The sequence below is a fragment of the Ischnura elegans genome, chromosome 7 (assembly GCF_921293095.1).
Source record: "Ischnura elegans chromosome 7, ioIscEleg1.1, whole genome shotgun sequence".
NCBI lineage: Eukaryota > Metazoa > Arthropoda > Insecta > Odonata > Coenagrionidae > Ischnura > Ischnura elegans.
The window spans coordinates 6079363-6105930 of NC_060252.1; the positions used below are offsets into that span (position 1 = coordinate 6079363).

The window sequence follows — 26568 nt, forward strand, 5'->3', positions numbered from 1 at the left end:
TCTTGAGCTACCTATACTTTTATCGTGATAAGAAATTAATCAATCCACATGCGAAGTTGAAGAAAGTTTTATTTAAACTCATTATACGCGTATATAAGTCAATATATTACGATAAAAAAAAGTTACAACTGTGTTTCTACAATGTTCGGCTATGTGAGCGGCCCCACAAAGGGGGGGCGCGCGCCCCCTGCGCCCCCCATCTGTATCCGCCTCTGCATACAACTTATGACATGGTCAGAGTAAGAGATATAAGGATGTATAAATAAGGAGACAAATATAGTAACGTAAGAGTCTACAAAAATCAAATCTTCAAATGCTGTAGTAATACTTGAGAAAAGGCAGTTCTTTGTATATGTCTTTGAAGAAATTTTGGCTGCATTAATTTTTAATTGAAATATTATTGGAATTGGAATCTTAATATTGATCAAGAAGCTTAAAGATACCTGTTAATAAAGACCTCTATTACTCATGCTTAGTGGCATGCAATCTCAGAGTAAGGTTACAATTGCCGCCGAAATATCAAATTTTACCATTCGATTGATATCGATCATTCGAGTCAAGTCGATGTTGCACCATTTATTTCGATTGATTAAAATCGAACTTTTAAAAGTTGAAGCTCGCATCGCGCCTAGGAACATGCTGTTTTCAAAAATATGTAAACACGTGAATGAAAAGAAGAGATGTGAAAATTTTACGTAAAATATTGTTTCGTAGCAGTAAAATATAATTTCAACCAGCTTTTAAAAAGTTCGACCCTTTTGTGTCTGCAATAACGCTGGGAAATGCCTCACAGTGAGTGTTACAGTTTTTATATATTTGTTCATTACGCCTGTTTATCAAATTTTCTTATATTTTCCCAACTGATCTTTTTGTGTTCAGGAGGAAAGAAAGTCCGTAGGAGGAAGGTCATAAAAAGCAAAACCCAGCCATCTTCTGCTCCGAAATTCAAAGCGAAGAAAGATAATATAACTCTCAAGGAACTTAAAGCATCGAAAGAGAGCCAGGACTTCATCCCTTTAAGTACTATTGGCAACAAGGTGCCAAAAAAGATTAAAGATGAACCAATTGAAAAGGAAGTGGAGGAAAATGACGCAGTGAGGCCACGGAGTAAATCTGGGAGGATAATAATTCGAAATTTACCATTTAAGGTTAGTGCATGTATGTATTTAAGCCCCTAGTGTGCATGTAATTACCGAGACCTTAAGTCGAGCGGGAAATATTTCTTTACGGGATGTTATGTATGATCTCTGTGTGCACACTGGAGATTACCTTTACGAGTTTTCACGGATATAAGGCTCTCGCAGTTATAAATTTATTGCCCGGTTATATAAAAGTTATGTTGTATGTTTCTAGGTTACCGAAGAAAATTTGCGGGAACATTTGAAAAGTTATGGAACCATAGAAGAAGTTAATCTGTTGTACAAACCCGATGGAAAACTAGTGGGCTGTGGATTCGTGCAATTTTCCAGCAAGTCTAGCGCTGCGAAAGCCATCGAGGATTGCAACGCTAAACCGTTTTTAGGTAACTACCCAATAATTAGTACCGCTATTGATATTTTAGAGGTACGAAGGTACAGAGAAATAAGAAAGCCGTGCATTCCAGTCAGACAAAAATACCCAGATAGCCCAATACGCACCTATCGAACCTTTTTATTTATGTTGGAAACGTCTCAATAAATAGATAGAACTGTATGCATTCCAACACTCCACCTCAACTCCAGCAATGTCCAAAAAAACGAAAAGAAAACAAGCATTCAAATGTGGAAACACACATGACTCAAATTCTTTTAAATGTATTCTCTAGAACATATATATATTTCTTTCAGAAAAAAAAGAAAAACAACAATAAATATAAACAATTTAAACGAGTTCTAGTTCAAACTATTTGCTTCACACCCAAACCAGTGCGATGATTGAGAAAAGATCCAATCACTAGTCCTTTAGTTAATACATATGTCTGCCTTCTGTTGAGCAGTTTGTATATATTTTCTTCTCGACTAAGTCTCTCACATAGTGATACTTAACATTCATATGCTTAAGTCTTTTGTGTTCCCACTTTGTTAAACAGGCAATACATGAACTATTACCCTCATAAACAGTAGTTGGGTCGTCTACCCTTACACCCAAATCATCAAGAAGATACTTCAACCACAAAAATTCTGTACATGCCATTGCAAGAGCTACATACTCGGCCTCAGTTGTGGAAATGGCTACAGTGATTTGTTTACGAGTGCCCCAGCTTGTAGTTGCTCCAAACACCTGGAACAAATAGGCAGATGTAGACTTGGAGTCTGTAGTGTCTTTAGCCCAATCTGAGTCTGCATATCCTACTAATATTGGTGTGGAGCTTCGTTAAAAAACAAGGCCATAGTCCATGGTTCCCTTTAAGTAACGTAGGATTCGCTCCAAAGTCCCACCCATTGGGCCTCTGTGGCTGTAGTTTGATACCTGCTAAACACATTGACACAAGCACTAAGATCCTGCTGTATGGTGTACATCCAATACATAAGACATCCTACAAGCTCTTTGTATGCCTTCTCATTAATTATACAGGGACCTTCCAAAGTTGTTACAAATCTGGCTTCCATAGGAAACTTGATTGGATGACAATCTTCCATACCAAAATGCTGCAGCAGATTGTTGATATAGGACTGCTGGCTGAGGATGATTCTGTCACTGTATCTGTCAATCTTTGTGTTTAGGAAACATCTCAAAGGACCTAGAGCAGTCATTTTAAATTCATTCTTGAGTTTCTCTTTGAAGATTTGAAGATCCCCTTGAAGACTGGCTGCAACAATAATGTCATCAACATAACATAAAACATATACGTATTACTCTATTAACATTACCTTTAATATACAAACACCTAGGGATGAGTCAATTCCACTTTTTTTCGATTCCAATTCCGATTCCTTCAAATTGATTCCCGATTCTCGATTCCGATTCCATCGATTCTTACTCCTTCTAACTGGTGGGATATTGATTTATCTGTAGCATTGCTGTCATTAAAATTTAGAATTGAATGGAATGAAATAACTAGGGATGGACGGATCCAGGATTTTTTTCGGATCGAATCCTTGATTTTCGGAGCTGGATCTCTCGGATCGGATATTTTTGGATCCAAATGCATTTTCAAATTCCTGCTATTGAATGAAGTACAGTAGAACCTTGGATTAAGACCACATTCCATAAAGCTGGTCGTTATCTGAAATGTTTGCTTTTTTTTTCCCAATTAGAAATAAAGGAAATAGGAATAATTGGTTTCTAGCTCCTATTGACCTGCTATTATATGAAAATTACAGGCTATATAGGATTTTAAATGAGAATAGTTATAATACTGTACAAATTGAGTTAAATGTAAATAAAAACATTAAAGAAAGCATTTAAGCATAAGGAAACATAAGAAAACTAACCGTTTTTACTGCCATGTGATGGCGTGAGTGGGTGGAGGTAATACTTCGTATCCATCTGGGATCTGCATCGCCGAACAAAAACATGTCCGCTACACATCTATTCACTAACCGAAATTTTGTTCGCTATTCGAGGCAAATTTTTTGTGGAATTTTTGGTCGTTATCCGAATTGTTCGTTATGAGAGGCATTCGCTAACCAAGGTTTCACTGTAATTGTTCAAGTTTATTCTGGGTACATACATTCAAAGGAATGCTTTTTAGATTTTTATACACAATTAATATTTTTATAATTTTTTTTAAACATATTTTTTTTTTAATTCTGCTACGTAACCTCTGCGAGAGCTTTCAAACAAAACGGTTAATGAGTAGGACAAGAATTGCATGCGACAGCGCATTTGAAGAGAGAATCAGAACTCTTTCCACCCTTATTCACTGAAGCTATTATTTAAAATTTTGGATCCAGATCCGATGTCTTCCGCGACTTTGGATCCGATCCGACCATCCCTAAAAATGACAATAGCCGCGGTGGCTACATTGTCGTTTGGCCGCGGTGGCTAAACAATAATGTAGCGTTCATTGCATCCATACATACCAGAGCAGCCTGGCGGGTGTGCGGTGGCGGCCGTATGCAAGCTGTTGAGTCCGCCCAGAGGCTGCGGCAGCTTATGCCAAGCAAGTACCAACTGTTTCAAGGGTTGCATTGATGAAACTGGGCTATAAAAACACGAATGTGTCTAAATTTTTATTATTGACGCAGACCCGTTTTAGTAAAAAGTTATACAAAAAACCCGCTCTCTGCGCGTATTTATAAGAATTTTTTTCGATTTTCCGTGACCAGCGGTTAATAAAAGAACGAAAAATGCATGTATTGCTTCCCGATCCCGTGGTTTCCAATTTTTTTTTCTCTGAGAGTTGCTCATGAACACGTGCCATTTCAGGGTTCGTCGGTTTGTCGCTCTTGCCGACATTTTCATGTTTCCGAGGCCTCTTAGGCATGTTCCTCGCAGCACCCACGTGCCGGGCGTATCCTCCACGCGGGCAAGGCTGACACCGTGTCTGCTTACATGTGTAGTGGCCTTTATGCCCCATGCTTATAGGCTATTCTCAAAACATTTATCTTCTGGAATCGATGGAATCGGAATCAACTTTAGGCGATCGATTCTCGATTCCGATTCAGTGCCCGAGAATCGATTGGAATCTAGAATCGACATTTGGAATCGACTCATCCCTACAAACACCAATCATGTTGGGAGTGAGTGAAGCCCAGTCGTTTTATGAAGGAATCAAACTTCTTGTTCCATTCTCGTGGAGCTTGTTTGAGACCATATTATAGGCTTTTTTTAAGTTTGCAGACTAGCTTTAAATTGCCTTCAATATAGCCTTCTGGTTGTTTCATATAAATATCGTCACTGAGGTTCCCAGGAAGAAATGCACTCTTGACATCCAGTTGCTTTGCATGGCGTCCATCTTGATTTCATTTTGCCAGCAGGATTCATAAAGTTACAAGGCTTGTTACTGGTGAATAGGTTTCTTTGTAATCATACCCCTTGCGCTGAGCACATCCTTTCGCAACAAGACGAGCCTTGTAGCGATCGACATCCCCATTTTCACTCCGCTTTACTTTGAAAACCCACTTGCAGTCAATTGCTTTGCTTGCAGGGAGTAGTGTAGTTAAACGCCAAGTTTCATTTTCTTCAAGAGCCTTCATTTCTTCATTAACTGCATTGTACTACTTGTCTTGATCCTCTTTCCCTTTGATACTCGATAATACTCGACAGGTACATCATCAAGAAATGCTTCAGCACTCATAGCACAAGCTATTCCATATCCTGTATCATAATCTTCTAGATAAGTAGGTCTTTTCCTTTCTCTGAATGACCTTCTGACTTGATCATCTACTTCCCATTCTCCACCTAAATTCTTGTCTCCACCTGAATTCTGCTCTCCACCTGAATTTCGAACTCTCTCTGCTGGGTAGTACTCTTCATTTTCACCTTGATTTCCTTGATTTTCATTCCAGTATCCTAATTCCCTCATAGCTTAGAACATTTTTGCGTCAAAAATTACATCTCTTCCTCTGACTATCTTTTTTAGTTCTGGATCCCAAAGTCTGTACCCATTAGTGCAGTACCCTACAAAAATGTACTTCTTATATCTGGGATCTAGCTTACCACTGATTAATTGTTTAGGAGTGTGCAGGTAGGCTGTACATCCAAAACTTTTCATTTTATTTAGATTTGGTATTTTTTGCATACCAGAGATGAGCTGGAACTTCATTTTCCAGGGCTTTTGTGGGAGTCCTGTTGATTAAATATACAGCAGTAAGTACTGCTTCTGTCCACAAAGCTTTTGATAAACCAGAGCTGTGTATCAAACATCTTGCTTTTTCAAGCATTGTACGATTCATTCGTTCCACCACCCCATTTTGCTGTGGTGTGTATTGTAATTTGAACTCAAATTGTATTCCTCGTTCTTCAAAGTAGGCCTTAATTTTCATTGGTAACATACTTCCTGCCATTATCACACCTGAAATGACTTATTTTTGTACTCAAATGAGTTGTTGCCATTTTCTCATAAATCTTCAGATAATGAAAGGCCTCTGACTTTGTTTTAAAGAAATACACATCTGTAAAATGGGTATAATCATCCACAAATGTCATTATATACTTCATCCCATCATACGACATTGGAAATACTGGTCCAAGCAGATCACTATGCACAAGTTCTAATGGACGTTTTGCTCGAGTCTTTCGTGTAAGTGTGGTAGTTTTGTTTGTTTTCCAGTGACGCAATGCTCACGAATACTCTTGAACTTATCTTCTTTAATTCCATCCACAAGTGTGGTTAATTTCTTTGAACCATCTTTGGAGATGTGCCTTAGTCTTTGGTGCCACAAATATTCTGCTTCCATTGAAAGCCAAGCTGTGTGTGCTCTCCGAAAAATAATCTTTTGTAATTTTCCATAGCGCCTGGCAACTGCTGTTTGACCACCTGATGATGATTGTTTCCGCCATGTTTTTATAGGGTTTAGGGCTGGTTTGGGGGGTACCCTACAATAAGTAGGGCGCATTTAGTTCCAAAAACGGCCATATGTAGGGCTTTATGTGGCGTGTGTAGGGCGAGATCAGTTTATGTAGGAGCTGATGACGTATCCAGGGTTAGGCCCACATCCTTAGTTGGCCCCATGGGGTCGACTAAGAATACGGGCCTAAAAGCACGGAAAATATTTTTTTTAAGGTGGTTTAATGCACAGTCACACAGTTATAGCACAGTCAGTCAGTAGTCAACTGGCCAATAGCAAGCATTTATAATATGCAAGGTCACATAAACTGACATCTAATCTTCAATGATGCTAAACATGGTTTAGCCGTTCCAGCAGAAAACATGCTTGGAAGGCATGGTAAATGGATTCAGAATTAGAAACACAAATATGAAAAATAAATCATCTAGACTTCTTATGCCTCAGTACCAGGAAGCAGCATATAACACTCTTTGTGTATCTTTCAGTGAAATCAAATAAGTTCACCCTGTTTCTGTTCTGACATCAACCTTTGTAACATTGTCCTTCTTGTCCACAGTAAGATGCAAGGTTTCTCAGGGTATACATATGAAGTTAAATGAATGCAACAAAAGCTTTTAATTTGTCTCCAAGGTTTTCCAGAAAGTCTTCCACGGATTATACACATGTCTCGAGAGTTGTTCTATCTGGCAACTTGTTTGATTTGACGTACAGTGAACTTAATATGCATGTTCATAGAACAAACACTTGAGATGAATCTATGAATCATTCACTCATTAAACCGGCATGACTGAACAACAAAGTTTATGCCTCGCAAACCTTCCTATAGTTCAATACTTAATGTAACACTCATGCATAAGAGCGCGGAAAACAATATTCTAATGATATTTCCTTGAATTTACTTATTTACCACTGGAGTATTGCGAGACTTTATTCAAGGCACCATGATCAGGCAAATCATTCAAAGTTAGCAGACCAAATATTTCATAAAGTTACTCAGACATTAATTTTCACACAACTTGTTATTTTCACTCCCGATACTTATTTTTAAGTAGAAATTAGGGGCATTTTTGCTCAGTTCACGAACACACGTCAGATTGTGCAATGACGTGCCCTGTGTAAAACAGCCTTTATAAATATTTTCATGATATTTGGTTTCCCCCACAAAGGTTTCGATTTTTGAGTAACCGAGAGCTTCCCTATTTATGTATGTATTGTTCTAATTATTGTACATGCTTGGGAGCATTAAAATATTATTTCTATGTAATTAAATATGAATATAATATCAGTTTCTCGTCACATTGACATACATATGTATAAATGTTAGTTTTTGTCTTCATATACTTCTATCCAGAGTAGCATCAATATAAGAGTAAGTTAAAACTTGTGTATGATTTTTCAATGTATTTTCCAGAATATTTAGTGTGAAAAGTCCAATTTTTCATTTTTAGTTGATGAAGAATAATACATATACATATTTTGGAATTTTCATTAAAATCACATTTCCTTTGTTTATCAGTCGAACCATTGGACAGAATTTTCTTTAGGGCTGCTTTAAACTCAAGTTCTCGTATCTAAGCAATTCCTTACATGTACATCTTCATATGTTAATTGGTAATCATTATTACTTTACTTCTCTGGTGCATGATAAGTTTTTCATATGTATTTTTTCAGGGAGGATCATTATTCTTGATTGGGCTGTTCCCAAAGATGTTTTTAAGAAAAAATATCACCCTCCCAATCATGACTCAAACGAGATTGGTGTAAAATCTGAAGCAGATGAAGTGGATGAGCAAGAGTCTGAAGTTGTGCCTCAAGATGAGGTGTTTGATGTTCATGACAGTGATGAGGGGGAGGAAGAGGACCAAGGAGATGAAGATGACCAATCTGACCACGGAGAATTGGAAGAGGACAGTGAAGAAGAGCTGGACGAGAAGTATGTATGCCAATGGTTTTTTTTTATTCTAGCCATTGTTATTTTGTGATTGTAAGTGGAAAGAGTTGATGACAGGATCTCATGTTAAAAGGAAGAGTGTAATACGTTCAAGAGTGTTTAGCTTTAGCAGTGCAGATTCCTCTGGAAACACCCTGTATCTGTTTGTAGCGATGTGAAGCCATAATTCCCTTGGTGCTTAAGTTAAAGGGCAGGCTAATGCTTGGGTTTGATTCTCTGCTTTGGTGGAGATTTTTCAAGATTGCCTGATCCCTGCTTGAGTGTAAGAGTACAAAAAATCGAGCAATTAATTTGTCGGATTTGACGTATAGCAGGAATCAACTTGGTGCCTTTGCCTTATTTCTCTGTGGCCTTTCCTTATGTAACTGTGAGAAGGGTGAGAGCGATGTCGTTGCTAGGGGCAACACGATTCCCACGACGGAAGGTGATAGCAGCGATTATGAAACCGTGATCGCACTCTTTATCACGCTGCGAGCGTCATCGGCCTATCACGTTCGAAACAGATGGTGACAAGCATATGCTGACATAAAAACGAGCACTAAATGCAAATATTAGCAAAAAATAATTGTTTATTTAATTTAAAAATTCCCTATAATCGATTAAAAACCAATAATATTCGTAATTATTTCTACTGAAGTGCTCTCTTGACATTACTAGTTGTCCACTTTGTTCAATTGTTATATGCGCACGGTAGTGAATTCGATTGAGCTGCTTTATTTCCACACAACAAAATGGAAAGTACTGCTAATTGAAGTACATCCGTGATTCAAACGTCAATTACTTTATATCGAAGTTTAATTATCAACATTTGCCAAGTGCGTTCTCCAACATATCAACATCGTTAAACTCAACTGATTTGGGCGTTACTTGTTGGAACGATGAAATGTTCATGGTGAAACAAAACTCAGAAGTATTCCACAAACTTTTATTTTAACAGTCAGGTTAGTCTTGATAATGACGGTATAAACGTCGAAACTAGTAAACTGTTAAAATAAAAGTTTGTGGAATAGTACTGAGTTTTGTTTCACCATGAACATCGTTAAACTCCTTTTCGATTTTTTAATCATCATAAATCAACTATTAACTACTTACGTTCAAATCGCTAGCGCGATTACACTTCCATTATCATTTCAACATTAATTAGTTTCAATCCAAGATCATGACTTTTCGGCCATTCTCTACGATATTGTAAATATAATGACTGCAGCATCTCCCGGCGAGCATTAGCATACTGGATTACGTTATCACGCATCGAAAAGTAATACTACACTTTCCCCTTAACTTTACCATAATACGAGTACTTTATCATAATATTATCTATTGGCGAAGCGAAGCACTTAGCTTTGAACTGCATCCATTTTAAGTTTTCGTTGTTTGTTATTGTTATTTCAAAGACTCCGCAGACGACGCATGTTTGGAAAGAGATGTGTCGAAGGACTTCATTGGCTCTTCAGATTTCTCAATGATACCAACCTCAAGGGCTCGTGCCTATACGATACGCGCGATGACGGTGGCTTACATGATCGCGGGATACAGCGGAACGTGATAGGAGAACGTGATGGTCATCTATCGCCGTCGTCGCTGTCACATTTACATAATCGAGGTGCTGTCTTCAGTTCAGATGACTTACGGTCACCTCCTCTAAATATATACCAGCCTACATAATTATTTGGTTGAATTATTTGAAAATATTATGGTCGTTTCATTATATTTTGGTAGAATTATATGGAAAACAGAAAAAAGTACTTGGTGGTAATCAATGAGGAAATTTGATTCATGTAAGAAATTAATACTGGAAAAGAAGTTTCTTAAAATTTTAAAAGTTATTATTTATATTAATACTAGGTCTGTAACTACTATTACCTTTACATGTTTGCATTTTATGACCTATACATATATGTACACATTTCTGAGGCATAGTCCACTCAACAGAAATATGAAAATGTCTATTAATGAAAAAAATGCATGTATAAGTTGCCACCAAATGTTATTTTGGGAATATTACAGTGAATGTGTATAAATTGCAAGAACAACCTTTTGCCAATAATGAGATGTCATTGATTGTCAATTTCTTATGCAATATAAGTTTACTTTAGTTAGAAATAGAATAAAACTCATCTAGTAATTTGAAGAATTAGCTTTGAATTGAACCTGCAATATCACATAAATGAGATGATATTGGAAATGTTAATTGCTTGATTTTTAGGTAAAAATGTGGAAAAATTAAAATAGGCATGAATTTCATAAAATATTTCTTTTCCAAAAAATGTCTAGTTATGTGTAATTTGAAGATCTTGTACATCATCCATATTTCTGTGTGTTGAATGGAGGTAGAGTGATATGCATAGTTTGTGCCTTGTATGTTTCTGTCATTTGTATTCTTAGATTGGAATATTTATTGGTACACTTGTTCTTTCTCATCCATAAACATTTGCTATTATTAAATTAAATTCATTGAGCAATTTTCTTCTCAGGCCTCGAGGCAAAGGCAGTCAAAAGTCTCGAAAATTTGAAGAGGAAGAAGAACCACCAAAGAGGCCACCACCCAACGTCTTGGACCGAGACTGTACTGTGTTTTTGAGGAATGTTTCATTCCAAACAACATCTGAGGAACTGAAGGAATTCATGGAAAAGTTTGGGCCCGTGACTTATGCTCTAATCTGTGTCGACCGTGTCACCGACCATTCCAAAGGCACAGCATTTGTCAAGTTTAAGGTAGATTAAGTCATTAAATACTTTTTAGTGAATGGAAACCCTGCAATATTAGTGTAAAATCTTTCCTGTGGATATATTTTATTTTAAAAACAGTCAAGAAAGCAAAACTGGTGCATATTTGGGCATTTTTGACTCCTCCCCTGAAACCATGTAAATAAATTAAGCATTTGTTGAACCTCTCCATCCACTTGAGTACACATTTTTTTATTTTCTTACTAAGAAGAAAACAAAGTATTGAATGAGTACTATTTTGGAAGTGTTTCATTGACAATTTCACAAACTTACTGTAAAAAAAGCATACTATTTAAGTGTATGAATATTTACTAAATGTATTACTTAGTCATAAAGTACTTAATTAGCATATTTTAGTAAATTAAATTTAGTTAAGTGTTAAATCATAATTAGTGTGTTGAATACTTTACACTACCTTGGTGTTTTGTGTGGGTGGAAAAAATTTACTTTGAGGGTAAAACTAACCAAATCTATTCAACCACTTCTCCTTTTAAATTGATTGTTTGAGACGTAACTTGGTGAAAGCGATTCATAATTAACATTAAAAAGAAGAACTTTGTGCTTTCACATAAATATTTATTCACGACCATGGTTTCAACGTTAGACGTCATCATCAGGTGAACTCTACAGAGGTCCATCACATCCTTTTATACCAGGCTAGGAGGGGGAGGGAGGAAGGTAACTAGGTTGAATGGATTGGTCAACAGAGAAGAGGTAGAGGTCTGTAGAGTTCACCTGATGATGACGTCTAACGTTGAAACCATGGTCGTGAATAAATATTAATGTGAAAGCGCAAAGTTCTTCTTTTTCATGTTAATCACTTCTCCTTTGTTCACAGAGAAGGGAGAACTTTCTATCTTACGTACCCATTTGTTTTGATTCGCCATACGGTTTGATTCCCCACCTATTTTAAGCTAAAGTAAGCAAACTAATATCCCCATACCTGGTACTGGTAACATAATACAGGTATCCCCCAAGTTACGTAAGAGATGCGTTCCGGCAGACTCTGCTTAAGTCGAAATTTACGTAAGGCAAACCTTTGTGTTAGTGCTTCAGAGATTTCGATCAGCGTGGTGAAATTCTCAGCCAAGAAATGCGCGGTAAATTCTCGGTGAAGTTTCATTCAATTCACTGCGATATTCATGAACTCTACGGCATATTCTTACGTTATTAGATACAGAATCGATAAACATTAATATAGTCTGAGAGTTGCATCTCGAGCATTGCCAATCAAAATGTGCAAAATGCTCAGAGTTGACCGATCGCGTGGATTCGGGAAAGTACGGTATCTCAACGCTACATTACTAAACTGAATACTTAAATTGATTCATTATGTTATACTGCAATCTAAGGGCCCAAAGAATGGATTGTCTACCTACCTATAATCATTATATCTTCTGCCTTTTATATATTACGTTGATCGATGAATCTGGTGGTTTCACTGTCACAGTTAATACACGTAGGAGTAGTGTCTAGGATTACGAGCAAATAATACACAAAAAAATACCAGTAAATTACTATATTCTTAGATACATTCACATGCACATACACTCAATCTTTCACTCACGGAAACATACTTTCATTCTCTCATATCTCAATAAATAACGTGAAAATATCATCATTTGAATATTTACTTCGCTGGAAACATGGAAGAGTATTTCCAAAGCACGAAGCTAATTAAAAGTGAGCTTTTATCCAGCCAAATCCGTCATTAACGTGCAACAAAGCTAGTGGGGAAAAGCTTTCAATGACGCAATATTCATTTACAGTTGCACACAATATGAGAGAATGAGAAAATGCAGCTTCATAAAATTTTCCGCCAGAAACATGTAAACAATTACGCAATTAATATCGTGTGTCAACTTTTTCTTAACTTTTTCGCGGCGTTCATTGCCAACACTCAAAATTTTAATGCCACTACGTGGGTACTAAACAATTCTTTTCCGCAATAAAGATTTCTGCCTGAAATTCATTTTCTTTTAATTCCCCAGATGGAAATGTCCAAACTTAAGGATACAATTTTTAAATAGTTGAAAGTCGGAGTTCGGGTGTGTATGCTGTATAACAAGTTGTATCGTACAGGAATGAGCGCAACCACATCCATCGCTAGAACTGCAAATTTCACATTGATTGCTGACTTGGGATTATAAGTGATTTTTCTACAGAAATTAATGAAAATTCCTTCGAGGAATGACAAATATGGGTCACTTTGTTATTTTTAGCACGTAAAAAACTCTATAACTACGTATTCGATATTTTTTCTACCATAGGTTGTACGAGCGAATATCTACTTCTTCGCGCTCGCATTCGAAAATTAACGTAATCATTTGAAATACGGTTATCACTTACGTAAGTACGGATTTACGTAAGTCGAGACATACGTAATTCGGGGGATGCCTGTACTTGAACGTCCCATGACCCCTTGCTTTTTGGTTTTACCTATTTTGAGGTTTCTGTGATTAATTATGATTTTGGTGGTAACTAGAGATTTGTTTGAATCTCTTTATTATCACCCACCAAACGTAGGGCACAACACCTGAAAGAAAGTGACATGTACAACTAGATTCAACGCAAACAGCCTAAAGATCTACCACCACAACAATGTTAAGCTTTTTAGTCCTCTAAAGCAATGTCTTTTCTAAAATATTTATAAAAATATTGCTTAATTCATTTATATTTTAGATAGGGGCTTATTGTTATTGTGTTTTTTTAAATAGATCCCATAGCCATCTAGTTGTTTTGCTTTATACATATATTGTTCTGATTGCCCATTTCTGTGAGTTTAAAAATTCAGATTTATGGGAGTTTCCCTAAGTTGAAATTCCCTACTTCAACATACTCTAGAATTGTGTACTATAGAAGCTAATGACTTTTTCCATGTATGTCAAGTTAATCATTCTCTTTGTCATTATGAATGTTGACATTTTTTTTGAAATGGTATTCAGTGTTGAACTTTTGTGTTGCTATAGAACAGTGAAGGTGCTAAAGCATGCTTAGCTGCTGACAGTGATGAGCTGACGTTGGACTGCTCCAAAATTGTTGCTGCTCCTGCAGTTAGCCGTGAAGAGGCAAGGCAAAAGATTGATGAGCAAAAGCAGAAAACTCCAAAAGACGGTCGTAATTTATATTTGGTGAAAGAGGGAGGTACGACATGAACTCAAATGCTTCCTGAATTTTAATTTCAAGTCCTAATGTGGTAAGGTGTCACATGTATGTGCATGTTTGCTCAATATTTTGAACCATGTCGCTGGTGTAACTGTAAGGCTGAGGAAGAGGTGAAGGAAAGTTAAAATGGTGAGAGATGGGTAAATTTGAAGCTTGTCTTGTGGGCACTTCCTCTGAGGAGCCAATAATTTGGATTCTTACTCTTGGCTGAATTGATTTTCATCTATGTGGAACTTAATCTGATATTGACGATTGGTCTCATTCCATCTTGATCATGCTAATCATGTTTCTTTGATCATGGTCAAACTGTATCATTCAATGATAGATCGAATATATTATAAGACTTATTTCATCAGTCAACCCTTTTACTGTAAACCTTCTTACTGGGATACTAGCTAGATATTATGAGGAAAATTTGATGTGTTGCAGGAATTAACCTTACCTTATATTGGTCTCAACCCCCTTGTTATTTTGATCCTTGTTACTGCCAAGCAGTAGATGTGGAGATTTGTGCATGAGATTGAGAGAGGCAAGCCCAAAGGACTGAATTTGACTAATATTCCAGAAGTGTTGTGACTGGCACAGTTGCCTCTTGTCACTAAGTTTGTGCTCTTACTCTGAATGAAAGCCTAACCAATGTTGCAAATGACAGTCCCATCAGGGTTAAATATGGTAGGGGGACCCCAATCCCTCTGAAATGAGTATCTTAACTCTTCCTGTTTTATAAACCTTCTGAAAGGAATGCAATGGAACAGCGTTTAAGCGAGAACGGGCTATTGCGAGACCCCCACCGTTACAAGAGATAGCCGAAGCACCATCAATTGACCCTATGTTAAGCATGTAAAAAATTCGTTTTTACGAGGCCCTTTTGGTGTTGGCATTCGCTGTAGTGAGAGTTTCTATCACTGGAAAGCCATCACCAAGGGTCCCTAATCTCTGTAATTGTTGGCAATCTGTTAGAAATGAAGTTAACATGGAGTGTAATTAATAGTAGCGGGCGTAACTTGGTGGAAATCCATAATCGCAGGAATAGAAGGATCAACAACTTTGCTATTTCCACATTGTAATTTATTGACACCGACCATGGTTTCATTACAGAGTAATATTATCAAGGTGATGATGTTGATAATGATACTCTGTAACGAAACCAAGGTTGGTCTCAATAAATAACCGTATGGAAATAGCAAAGTTGTTGATCTTTCTATTCCTGTAACATGGAGTGCTCAGTCTCAAACTCATGTGGTAAACTGTCATTTGATAAATGAGTATGTAGTTCATTTTGGTGAAAATATTGTGGCAATAACATCCGCGAATGCTTGATCTTCTTTTGTTCCTCGCATGGCAGAAAGCAGTCGACAGCATACCCGCACATCCATGAGTTGCGTGAGTAGAGAGCATTTGAAGGTAGACATCATGGCCAAAAATTGCAAAACACGTATAAGCGAGAAAATGAAAATAATTGAGCAATAGGAGAGTGGTATACTTAATTTATCTTCGTATTTGCTCTTCACAATTTAACCCTTAGAGTGCGGGAATGTTTTTATACATTTTGTGAGCTGACTGCAGCATTCACCCAAAACTTTTATTGCTACTTGGACATCTTGCACTTGGGCACTTTCCCTCACCTCAAGGATCGCTAATGGCCTTAACTCAGAGCAGCCCTCGTGGCGGGGGGTGCGCCTCCTGCAAAAGGGGTCTCTTCTGCACTGGCAGCTGGTAGCTAAAATCAATAACTCCCACAGCCCAAGGTTAAAAAACAAAGGGAAGATTAGGTGTGTCGTGGTGTGGGAGGGCAAACTATCATAACAAAATCACCCGAGGAATGCAGAATATGAAGAGTTAGAAGGAGCCTTGCTCAGGAGGTTTAGCCCTCTTCAATCTGCGGGAACTAATGAGAAAGGGGCTATGCTTAAGGCTAAAGCAGAGTATTTCAGTGATTGAAAATCGAGACCTTGTGTGTGGGAGTGTGCGGAAAGTTGGTTGTACTAATTCAAAGCACGAAAGCGTTATCTCCAACCATAATTGCTCGTGATGCCTGCGGCATAAACCCGAAGACATGGAAGAAAGGACTCAGAATCTAGCAGAATATCTTTAGAAGTATTTCCTGCGTGATAAAACACAGAGGAAATGGAACTCTTATACAACCTACAAAGTTCCATGTACATATAAAAAACGGCATTAAGGTGGATATAAACTACGCTAAGTTTTAATAATCACGCCACGTTTAAGTTCTTCTCATGTACTGTGCCCAACAGCGTAATTATGCTTCTTTACTCAGTTTACAAGCAACATCATATATGTAGTAAGCTTCATTCCTGTGGAGTCATGGTGACCCACTAATAACCGCTCATAAATTGGATGTACAGGTAGTCATTTGATTTACGAAGTTTCAGGGATATGAGCTTTCAAAAATGTCAAATTTTGAATTTGGTGCCTTTCGATTTGACCAATGCTACATGGTGCGGCGTAGAATAACTCGTACGTTGGGCATGATCTGAACTAAGTATCGTTGAATCTGGTGTGATTTAGGAACTGTTCAGCGTTTCGCCCATTCTTCCTTACTGCGGGGAGCTATTTTTGTTGCTCCGGATGCGTCTCACGCCTAGCTAGATCAGTTCGTAATATCGTGAGTTAGAGCGCGATTGTGATGCTGTGTTGCATTCTGCAGGATAACCTTACTCCTCGATTCTTTGCATACAGTTTGGCCAGCGAGAGTTGTCCAATGTTGTAATCACATCATTATGCATGCTTAGCAGACTTTTTAGTGTAGATAATGAAGATATTACATTGGATGATGGAAAAAGTCATCCGAGGCTGTATTGTTCTACGGGCTTCCACCGTCTTCGTCTGCAGAAACAAATGTGATACGTCATTTCACATGACTTACACGAAATGTATGGGAACAATAAACAAACACCAATGGAAGTGTTTGAGGCATTTAGGTAATAACCGTGATACTATTTTATCAGTAATTGTTTGAATTTTTAGCAAAAAATAGCAAAGTTACAGAATGATCACGTTAATACACTAAGTACAAAGAATAGTGACTTTGCTGGTGGTGCATTGGGATAATGATTGACAAAGCAATTCTTTACATGATTTTCAGTCAGTATGGCACTTATAAATTGAATGGCTTGTTTTTTTTATTAAGGTAAGGAAATTTATTGATGCAAAAACATCGCCTTTCGTCTGGATTTATGCTTAAGTTCATGGGATAGAAATATCTCTGTCGCCACACCAATCCTGTTCCTATATAAGTGTTGACAATAGGTTTATTGGCTATTATTTGTTCCACCCCCAGTAAAGCAACAATTCGCTATAGCCAGTGTTTATTTTAGCTCCATGAGGGTCTTGTTTTATTAAGGTTGCACCATAATAATCAATTAAAGGCATCTGCACTAATTGGGTTGTTCTCATTTTGGCACTGCTGGAAGCTCAACCATTGCATAACAAGTTTCTATTCTGCCAGTGGTTCTAATTGTCCAGGTTGATGTAGTAAGGGGGAAATAGTATCCTGATGAAGTTTGTGCTGCCACAATTGGTCTGTGAGAAAATATGTTTCCTCTCTAATGGTATGCTGTTCTTGGGCAAATTCCAATGTGGGAAATCTAAACATGCCACATCATTTTCTTCTACATAACCGTCCCAGCTGAAGACCTAGAACATGCAGCTGGCCTGGCCAGAGTGTAATTGGCAGAAGTTCCTGAGTGTGAAATGATTTAAATGTGTTAGGATACCAGCCATTAAAAAGAAAAGCCAGTAAAAAGAAAAGGATGAGAAGGTGGGCATTAGGCATATTTGACTGACTGCCCAGCATTTATTGAAAAATGTCTAATGTGTTGCATTTATTGGAATAATGTCTTATCCTAATCTTACCCTTTTGGCAAAATAATTCTCTTATTTTATGATTTCTGTTGGAATATGTGTCAGTGGTTCCTGTAAGTGTAAATGAATATACACCACTGCTTTTGTTGCTTTTAAATAGAAATTGGAAGCTATGCAATTGTGGGAGGGCTCCATAATAGGAATGAAGAGGCTTTGTGACTTTCACAGTTTATTTTACATGATGGTGTTCATCAGTGCACCCGAACATGGCTTAAGAGCCAAAACTTATTGTTCTGTGTTAAGTAAATTGTTAAACCGCAAAGTCTTGTCATTGTTGTTCTTTGCTATTTTTTCAGTGATAACTGCTGGAAGTAAATCAGCTAATGGTGTATCTGTGAGTGACATGACCAAAAGAGTGAAGCTGGATGAGTGGAAGACCAATATGTTGAGGAATTTAAACATGTTTGTATCCAGGTACAGACTGGCTGTGCATAATCTTCCAATGGAGTTCTCTGATCGTCAGCTCAGGAGGCTCTTTCAGAAGAATTCTGATCGCGAAGCAGTCATCAAGGAGGTAATATATTTGAAACATTGATCTTAACAGTTGCATGTACTGCAATCCTTAGAATTTTACTGCTGCAATTAAGTTTATAGTTGCAATGACATAGCATCGTAACCAGGTTTTGGGAAATTCGAGAGGTTGTAGTGCAGAGAAGATGATGATTAATTGTATAAGCTCAAGTAGTACATACGGCACTCGTCCCCATTTGCAGATATGGTAGATCAGTTTACAATGATATATTTTTATAGTGATAAATTAAAAAATTGACATTGCCTGTATTGAACAGAGATAATTTGGATGTATTTTTGTCAAGTTAGAACATAGGTTTCCGCGGCGATGGTTTGATCTCTGCATTTCTTCCGGGTTTCCTTCGGCGTCAGCTTGTTTGTAGACAACAGTTTTGCTGGCTATCCTGCCAGCATCTTCAGGTCGAAGGTCAATTTTAAACTTGGGCATTTTTGTCAATTTCAAACTTGGGCATGCATTGTCAACTGCATATATTTTTTCTCGGGGTAGTACAGTGCTACCCAAATTATTTAATTTTTTGTAATCATTGTTGAGATGTAATGTGTTTAATTTTGATTTTCCAGGCCAGAATAATGAGAAACCTCAAAGTTGTGGATGCCGATGGTGTTGGGCAATCAAAGGGCTATGGTTTTGTGTCGTTCACAAAACATGAGCATGCCTTGCAAGCATTGAGAAATATCAATAACAACCCTGACATCTTTACTTCTGAACAGGTGAGGAACCTCTTATCATGCAAATATATATGTTTGATTTTTAAGGTTGCATTCTTTTCTTAATTTCAATCTTCTCTGTTATGCTTCATTACATATTCTTGCATATCCTAGAAGTATAATTTGCGAATCATGATTCCTCTCAGTTGGTATTGAATGGACTACAGATTGATGGAAGATAGTCTGATGAAAGATGTTATAAGATTATAAAGATGTTACGGTGACAAGGGAATATATTTTGCCAAGTATTCATGAAAATTTACCCCAGGCCAAATTCCAATTTACTTTGGGGTATCCTAAACTTACTTAAATTTCCTGTTTAAGCAGGGATAAAGCTAACAGAGCTGTACCAGGCTTGCTAATGAAACATATGAACTTTTTGTTTGATCTTCTAATAGGCTACACTTTTGGGTTAAATGTGGTTTTTCAATATAATGCATTCATGTTTAAAATCCCCCACATTGAACACTTATCACCTTATTTTTGACCTGGTGAGTATCGATACCTCCACTGCATAAGTGCTCAACAATCGCCTACCGAATCAAATCCCCTCATCTAGTACACTATTAGGGCTATCTAGATGAGCGGATTTGATTCGATGGGCGTTTGTTGAGCGTTTATGCAGTGGAGGTATCGGTATGTTAACATCCAACATTTTAAACATTAAATGGTCTAATTTACAATTTTTTTTATTTTACATGAAGCAATTTCACCAAGTCACGCCTAAAACTTAATTTTATTAAATGTGCTATTTTGTTTGACTTCTTATATTGGTAAATGTCCACTACCAACTGGTCATTTATGATTGTGTTTCAAAGTTTAATTGGAAATTACCTCTTTTAGAACCAAATTATTTAATGCATTAATAATGGAAGCTAATTGCTTCCAAATTATTGCATAAGAAAGGAATTCTCATGCTTTGCACTAATCTGAGAATTATGGAATGAGGGGAGTGCTTACTTTCAAGCCCATTTTCCGACTTTTAAGTTGCACTTTCCAAAAAGATTCACTGCTGCACCAAACCCTCGCAAAAATACAATATTAAGGTGCTTGTAATTCAATCTTCATGTTTGTGTCCTAGAATAACATAAGTACTACAATAAAGAAAGACAAATGTCGTTTAGGAGCTGATGTGGCACCTCTACATTTTTGGAGATACTTTTTGGACCGATAATAAGTGCTGTCTGCGGTGTTATACTTGGGTTGGATTTCAGCCTTTGTTATTAGTCTAGCTTCCATGAACATATTTGCTAATTTGTATTCCTAATGATTACTTTGGCGATATGATAAATTTTTCCATTTTACATCCAATTCTTCCACCATCTAGAGACCGATAGTGGCATTCTCAATAGAAAACAGAGCTATCCTGAATGCCAGGCACAAGCGCCTGCTGAAAAGTCAAGCAATGAATCCGCTGTACCAAGGGAGTGCCAAAAAACTCTCATCCGGCAAAGGTGGTGCCGAGAAAGGTGGGCGTGGGCGCAAGAATTTCCAGGGAGCCACTGCCGAGGAACAGGCGGACGAAATGGTGCCCAAATATGGTGGGCTGACAGGCAAGCCGGGAGTCAGCTCGCTGAGGTCCAAGAAGAAACTGCAGGGCCAGTTGAAAACTCACGTGGAAAATGTGAAGAAGAACAAACAGAAGAAGAAGAAGGCTCAGCTGCAGCAGCCCAAACTGCGCAAAGTGTCTGATGCAAGGTCACAACCTAGTCTGGTATGTAAAATATCTAAGGAAAATGGTTATTCTTGTGTTGAGGAGGTTCTTGTGTGACTATATGGTTCTGAAAACAAATACACCCATGCCTCGTATAGCACAAGGGATGCATTCCTAGGGGTCTTTGCGCTTTACGAATTTGCGTTATACGAGAGCGTTATAACATTGGGAAGATAGGGATGCGTTCCTGGTAGCATAGGTCTTGGGTATTGAATTTCCTGTAAAACATATATATTCCCATAAATAGCCTTAGAAAACCTTATTTATATAAATGTTTATAGTGTAAATGTTTATGTTTAGATAGTAGGCATGCATTCAAAGACTTTTATTCATGTTAAAAAAATTCTTACGTTCTTTTGAAATTCCCTCCTGTCGTGCGGCATTGCTGGCAGTTGACTATTTTTCAAACCAGTCCAAAAACAATTAATGTGTCACCCAGTCCCTTTTGTCGCTCATCGAAATGATAGGCAAATGCTACTTGGAATGCCATTTCATAGCTAGCAGAGTTTATGAATGATAAATCATTTTAATTTGAAATCCTCCGAGGCATTAGCAGCTTTGTGAAACAGTCTCTAAATGCCTTGAAACCTGACCCAGGTTTTCCTTCCCTGAAAATGAATGAACGAAATTGCATTCTTTTCTAAAACAATATCATCTCATCAACACTAAAAACTAGTTGAGGGGGAAAGGAGATACTTTCAATCACAGCTTGGAGTTCATCAGAAAATGTTGAAGTGACTGCGCTATAAGCACTTGCAGATTCACCTGATATCGCCGCACTGAAAATACCTGCTTGCCATTAAAAATTCTTGAACCAACCGGAGCTTTCACTCAATGTCTCGGAGCGATTACCACCCTCGTCTTTTTGTACAGATTCATAATGAACTTTCCGTATGTCTTGACCGCTTGGTTGAAGTTAGTGCGGCTGAGGTAACTGATGTTTTAACTTAGTCTTTATTCAGAATCAGGCATCGTGAGTTTAAACTTCCACGCAATATCGCGTTGACGCTCTCCATTTTCAAAGCAATTGACCTCTTTCAATTTCTCTTTTAGGTTTATGGTTTTTCTTGATTTTTCTACCCGCATTCCTATTTTTTGCCATTGCTCTTGGTTTCTACTCTGTATGGCTCTATCGAAATTACCTACTAGTGCTGAACTGTATTCCTGAGACGCAGAGGGCCTACGACTACTGGGAGGGAATGAAGCCATTGTTTTTGTGACTCTATGGTGGACCCTTTTCTGTGTTGATGCTATTCATACGCAACTCGTCCACCACTCCATTTCTCCCCTTGAATACCGATGACCTTGAAGGCTTTAGCATTGACCCTCTACCTGGAATTCAGTCACCCGATAACCTATGACAGCAAAAATGATGTCTCAAACTGTATGTTAACCGTTAAGGAGATGAGATAAATTACTTCGGTAGGCCAGCTATCTGGACCCAATGACGAGTTATACTTTTGGCCATTGCACAGCAATTGATTTGGATTAATATAAAAACAAAAAAGCAATACTATTAATATGCGTGAAATGATAGCAATTTTGTGTGTATGTCGCCAGGGATGCCGACTTGCAAAAAATATTGGGGGGCCCAAACTGGGGGGGGGGGATCTTGCCCTGGGGAATTTTATAAGTATGAGTTTTAAGTTTTTTAAGCATTTTAGAAGAATCATATGATCAACATTAGAACCCTGATAACTCGAATCTCGATATCTGGACACTCCGGGGAAAATTGGAAAGCCTGACTCATTTTTTCCTCACACCCATAACGAATTTTTGAGGGGGCTCGGGCCCCCTCAGGCCCCATGGAGTCGGCGCCACTGTACATCGCGCAAGTTCACATTTTATCATGAGAGCGTTTAAGTTTTTTGATTAGGCTACACTGCGTTGCGATGTTTCCCCGAGGAACCAATTTGCGCTATATCGAAATTGTGCTAATCCAAATTGCACTATACGAGGCATGGGTGTATATCCTTTGACATGACAGCCTCACCTGCTTTGTTAATAAAGAACTTGCAATGTTTATCTACAGCCACTTCAACCCATACATCTTGTAGATAACCAATATTATGCCATTAATATTCTTTTCTTATAAACTAGGGATCTGTGTTTATTGTATTGAGCTGAATCAAAGACACTGCATGGTTTCAAACGCAGGTTTCTGCACGCCATTTTGGGAGACAGGTGTGTGACATCATTATACTGCTCAGTGGCTTAACCAAGGGGGATGAGGAAGATAGGTCCACCCCAATGCCTCAGAGAGTGAGAAGCAAATTTTATTGTATACTTACGTTCTTCCTATTGTGATGATTTCTGCAGAATTATGAGTGAAACCCAAATTTTAAGTGCCGAAGTGATGTCAAATGTATTTCAAGGCTTATAATTTTTTTAAACATTTTCCCAGGACCCTCTCTTGCCTGACATGACCCTCAAAATATCCTCCCAGAATCACATCAGTTTCTGTTGCATATACAGGGTGGGGCAGAATGGACTCCCTGATTTGACGGGTGAATTGTGAAAAAACTAACAAAGATAGTTTTAAAACGTTTATATTTCCCAAAACTGCATTCAATGCTATTTTATTTTTATTTGAATTTGAAAATTTTTTCATCTAGGTGACGACCTTGGCGAGCGATGCACATATTGAGTCGTTCAAAAAAGTTTTCGAAAACTCTTCTCAGCATATCTTCTGATATTCCAACGATGACATCTGTAATTGCCTCCTTAAGAGCTTCCAAGGTCCTTGGTCGAACTTTGTAAACCTCAGCTTTGACATATCCCCAAAGAAAAAAATCGCATGGACTCAAAACCGGGGAGCGAGGGGGCCACGGAACATCGCCTCGTAATGAGATCAGGCGGCCGGGAAACTGACTTTGCAGGACTTGGCGTGAACTAAGGGCGGTATGAGCCGTGGCACTGTCCTGTTGAAACCAGAAGGCTTATGTGTCATATTGCTGACCATACTCTTCCATTTTAGGTTGAAAAAAGTTCTCCAGCATTTCACAATAACGCTCAGAGATAACAGTAACAGTTAAACCTCGAGATTAAAAAAAGTGAGGCCCAATAATGCCTATGGAGGACACGGCGCACCAAACTGTCACTTTGGGGCTATGAAGATGTCTTTGGTGAAGTTCATGAGGATTTTCAGTCGCCCAGTACCGAAAATTTTGCTTATTAACTGTGCCGGAGAGGTGAAAATGCGCTTCATCGCTAGACCACAGAATAGCGTCGGGTTGCACAGAGGTTAAAATTGCATTGCAAGCATCCGTACGTTTCAGTCTTGTGGACTCAATTCTTGAACGACCATCATCTTGTAGGGGTGTAAGTGAAGGTCAGTGTCTAAAATTCGCCTTACTGTTCTGGACGATATTCCAAGGGCAGCAGCATGTTTCCGCGAAGAGCGCGATGGGTACTGCTCAATGGACGCTCTCACTGCCACGATGTTTTCAGGTGTCCTAACACTTTTAGGTCGCCCTGCTGGTTTTCTAGGAAGTGCAGATCCTGTCGCCCGTACACTAGTGATCCATTTCCTAGTGGTTTTTGCATCAGGAACCTTGTTATGACGAGGCAAACCAAACTGCCTACGAAAAGCCCTCTGCGTCGCCAATACACCATTCTTGTTTATAAAGAACGTTTCTATGACAAAGCCTTGATGCTCACCAGACCACTTCATGGCGATTACTAAAAAATGGCATCGCTTCCCAAACCAAACGACACTACTCCCACCCCGCTAACTCACCTGCGCACTCTACAGTGATTGTCTGAAACTAGGGAGTCCATTCTGCCCCACCCTGTATGTACCAGTAAAATGAGGAATCCTCAAATTTGTTCCGATCCCAGGGACCTCAATCAGGCCAGACTAAACCTGTCACCATGACATTATACATTTTAATTCCAATCGATTTTGTATATTTTTACAGGAAAAGAAGTTAAAACGAAAGCTGAGTACTGGAGATGAGGCTTTCACGCAACTTGTGAAGAAGTACAAGCAACAACTTACGTCTAATGTTCAAAAATGGTATGAGTGATTCTTTGAATCAAAAATGGACTGATGAGTCTTTGAGAGACATTATCTTGATCTGTGCACTGAAATCAATGAACTTGTTATTATTTTTGTTACTGAATGTTGTATGTGGGCAATCCTGTGAACTATAAATGAATTTTTTAAGAAATTTATCTCAGTATGTTTCAATATCTTTATTTACTCATTTTATTGTAACCAAACAAGTGCAAAACTATGACTGGCGTCATCAAAAAAACTTATTAATGTAATTTTATGATTGGGTTTGATTTCAGGAGGGATTGAATTGCTAAATGGGGAGATTTAAAAAAAAAACGTGAATTAATCATTCGTCTTCGGCATCAATTTGCTGACATTTAGACTTGCATTCATCAATACCAATATTTTTAGACAACCAATTTCAGAACCTAATATGTTATACCCAATACATATACTGTAAACCCTTGCTTTATGATATTACATAATCTGTTCCAGAGGATGCGAATGGTATTGTATGTTGAATCGGCATTTTTTTCCATACAAGGAAACAGTTTTGAGAGCATGAGGGCATGCAAGCTTAAATATGTTTAAGAATGTGTTTCATTTTTAAATTAGGTGTAGAATTACATAAATGATAGCATATTATGTGAATGGAATAAAAATCAGTCAAATTGGAATAGCACACGTAAAATCAACTTAGATTGTATGTCGAATCTATTGCTAGTCAAACTCATTGTAAAGCAGGAGTCTATTGCATACATATACACACCAATCCTTGCCAAGGGACTAACATAAGCCAATTTTGCTCTCCTTTCTTTGCAAAATTAATAAACCAAAAGATGCTTACTCCCTAGTATCTTGTGATGTCCTGAAATTATTCAATTATAATACACACATCTTGCAAAATCATCTTAATCAGGAATACACAATGTGAAATTATATAATATAAATCACGACGTGAGTGTATCTGTCCTCATTAGCAAGTATGATTTTATTCTCTGAGAACCTGCATTAGCACTAAATAGATGGAATCAGATAGCTGAAAGCAATTAAAAATATGTGGTGGCATTTTGATTTGCCTGTTTTGTGTTATTGTTTGGGGTATGGATTCTACTATGTACTCTTATGTCTCAAAACAGGATGATATGCAGTGGGTAATCCAGTTGGAAATATGTTGAGAAATACATTTTTGTCTTTTTGTTCCTGGAGAGAACCTTATCATCTCTCTTTACTTTTTCTACCATGGTATATATGCTGTACATACTTATCAAGACTTGTCCATCAAAATGTCTGTAGGTAAAAATGGAGAGGGGAGGATCTAGTGGCAAACCTGAAATTAATTATGATACCTCAATGCCTTCAAAATTTCCCATATCATACCTCCAATGATTGTTCTCATTTCCTGATTCCCTGGCTACTGTTTACAGTGAGTGCAAAGAAACATAGGGCAACA

At 37.9% G+C, this 26568-nt stretch overlaps 1 protein-coding gene across 1 annotated transcript; it reads left to right on the plus strand.

The window, feature by feature from the left end:
- Positions 1–593: 593 nt before the first annotated feature.
- On the plus strand, positions 594–25291 carry LOC124162283 (RNA-binding protein 28). The gene is made up of 10 exons (XM_046538761.1): positions 594–792; positions 880–1148; positions 1354–1522; positions 8106–8367; positions 10860–11100; positions 14082–14256; positions 18459–18676; positions 19255–19404; positions 20729–21115; positions 25036–25291. The coding sequence occupies exons 1-10, from the start codon at positions 783–785 to the stop codon at positions 25141–25143; spliced, it is 1989 nt and encodes a 662-aa protein (XP_046394717.1). The 5' UTR covers positions 594–782; the 3' UTR covers positions 25144–25291.
- Positions 25292–26568: the final 1277 nt, after the last annotated feature.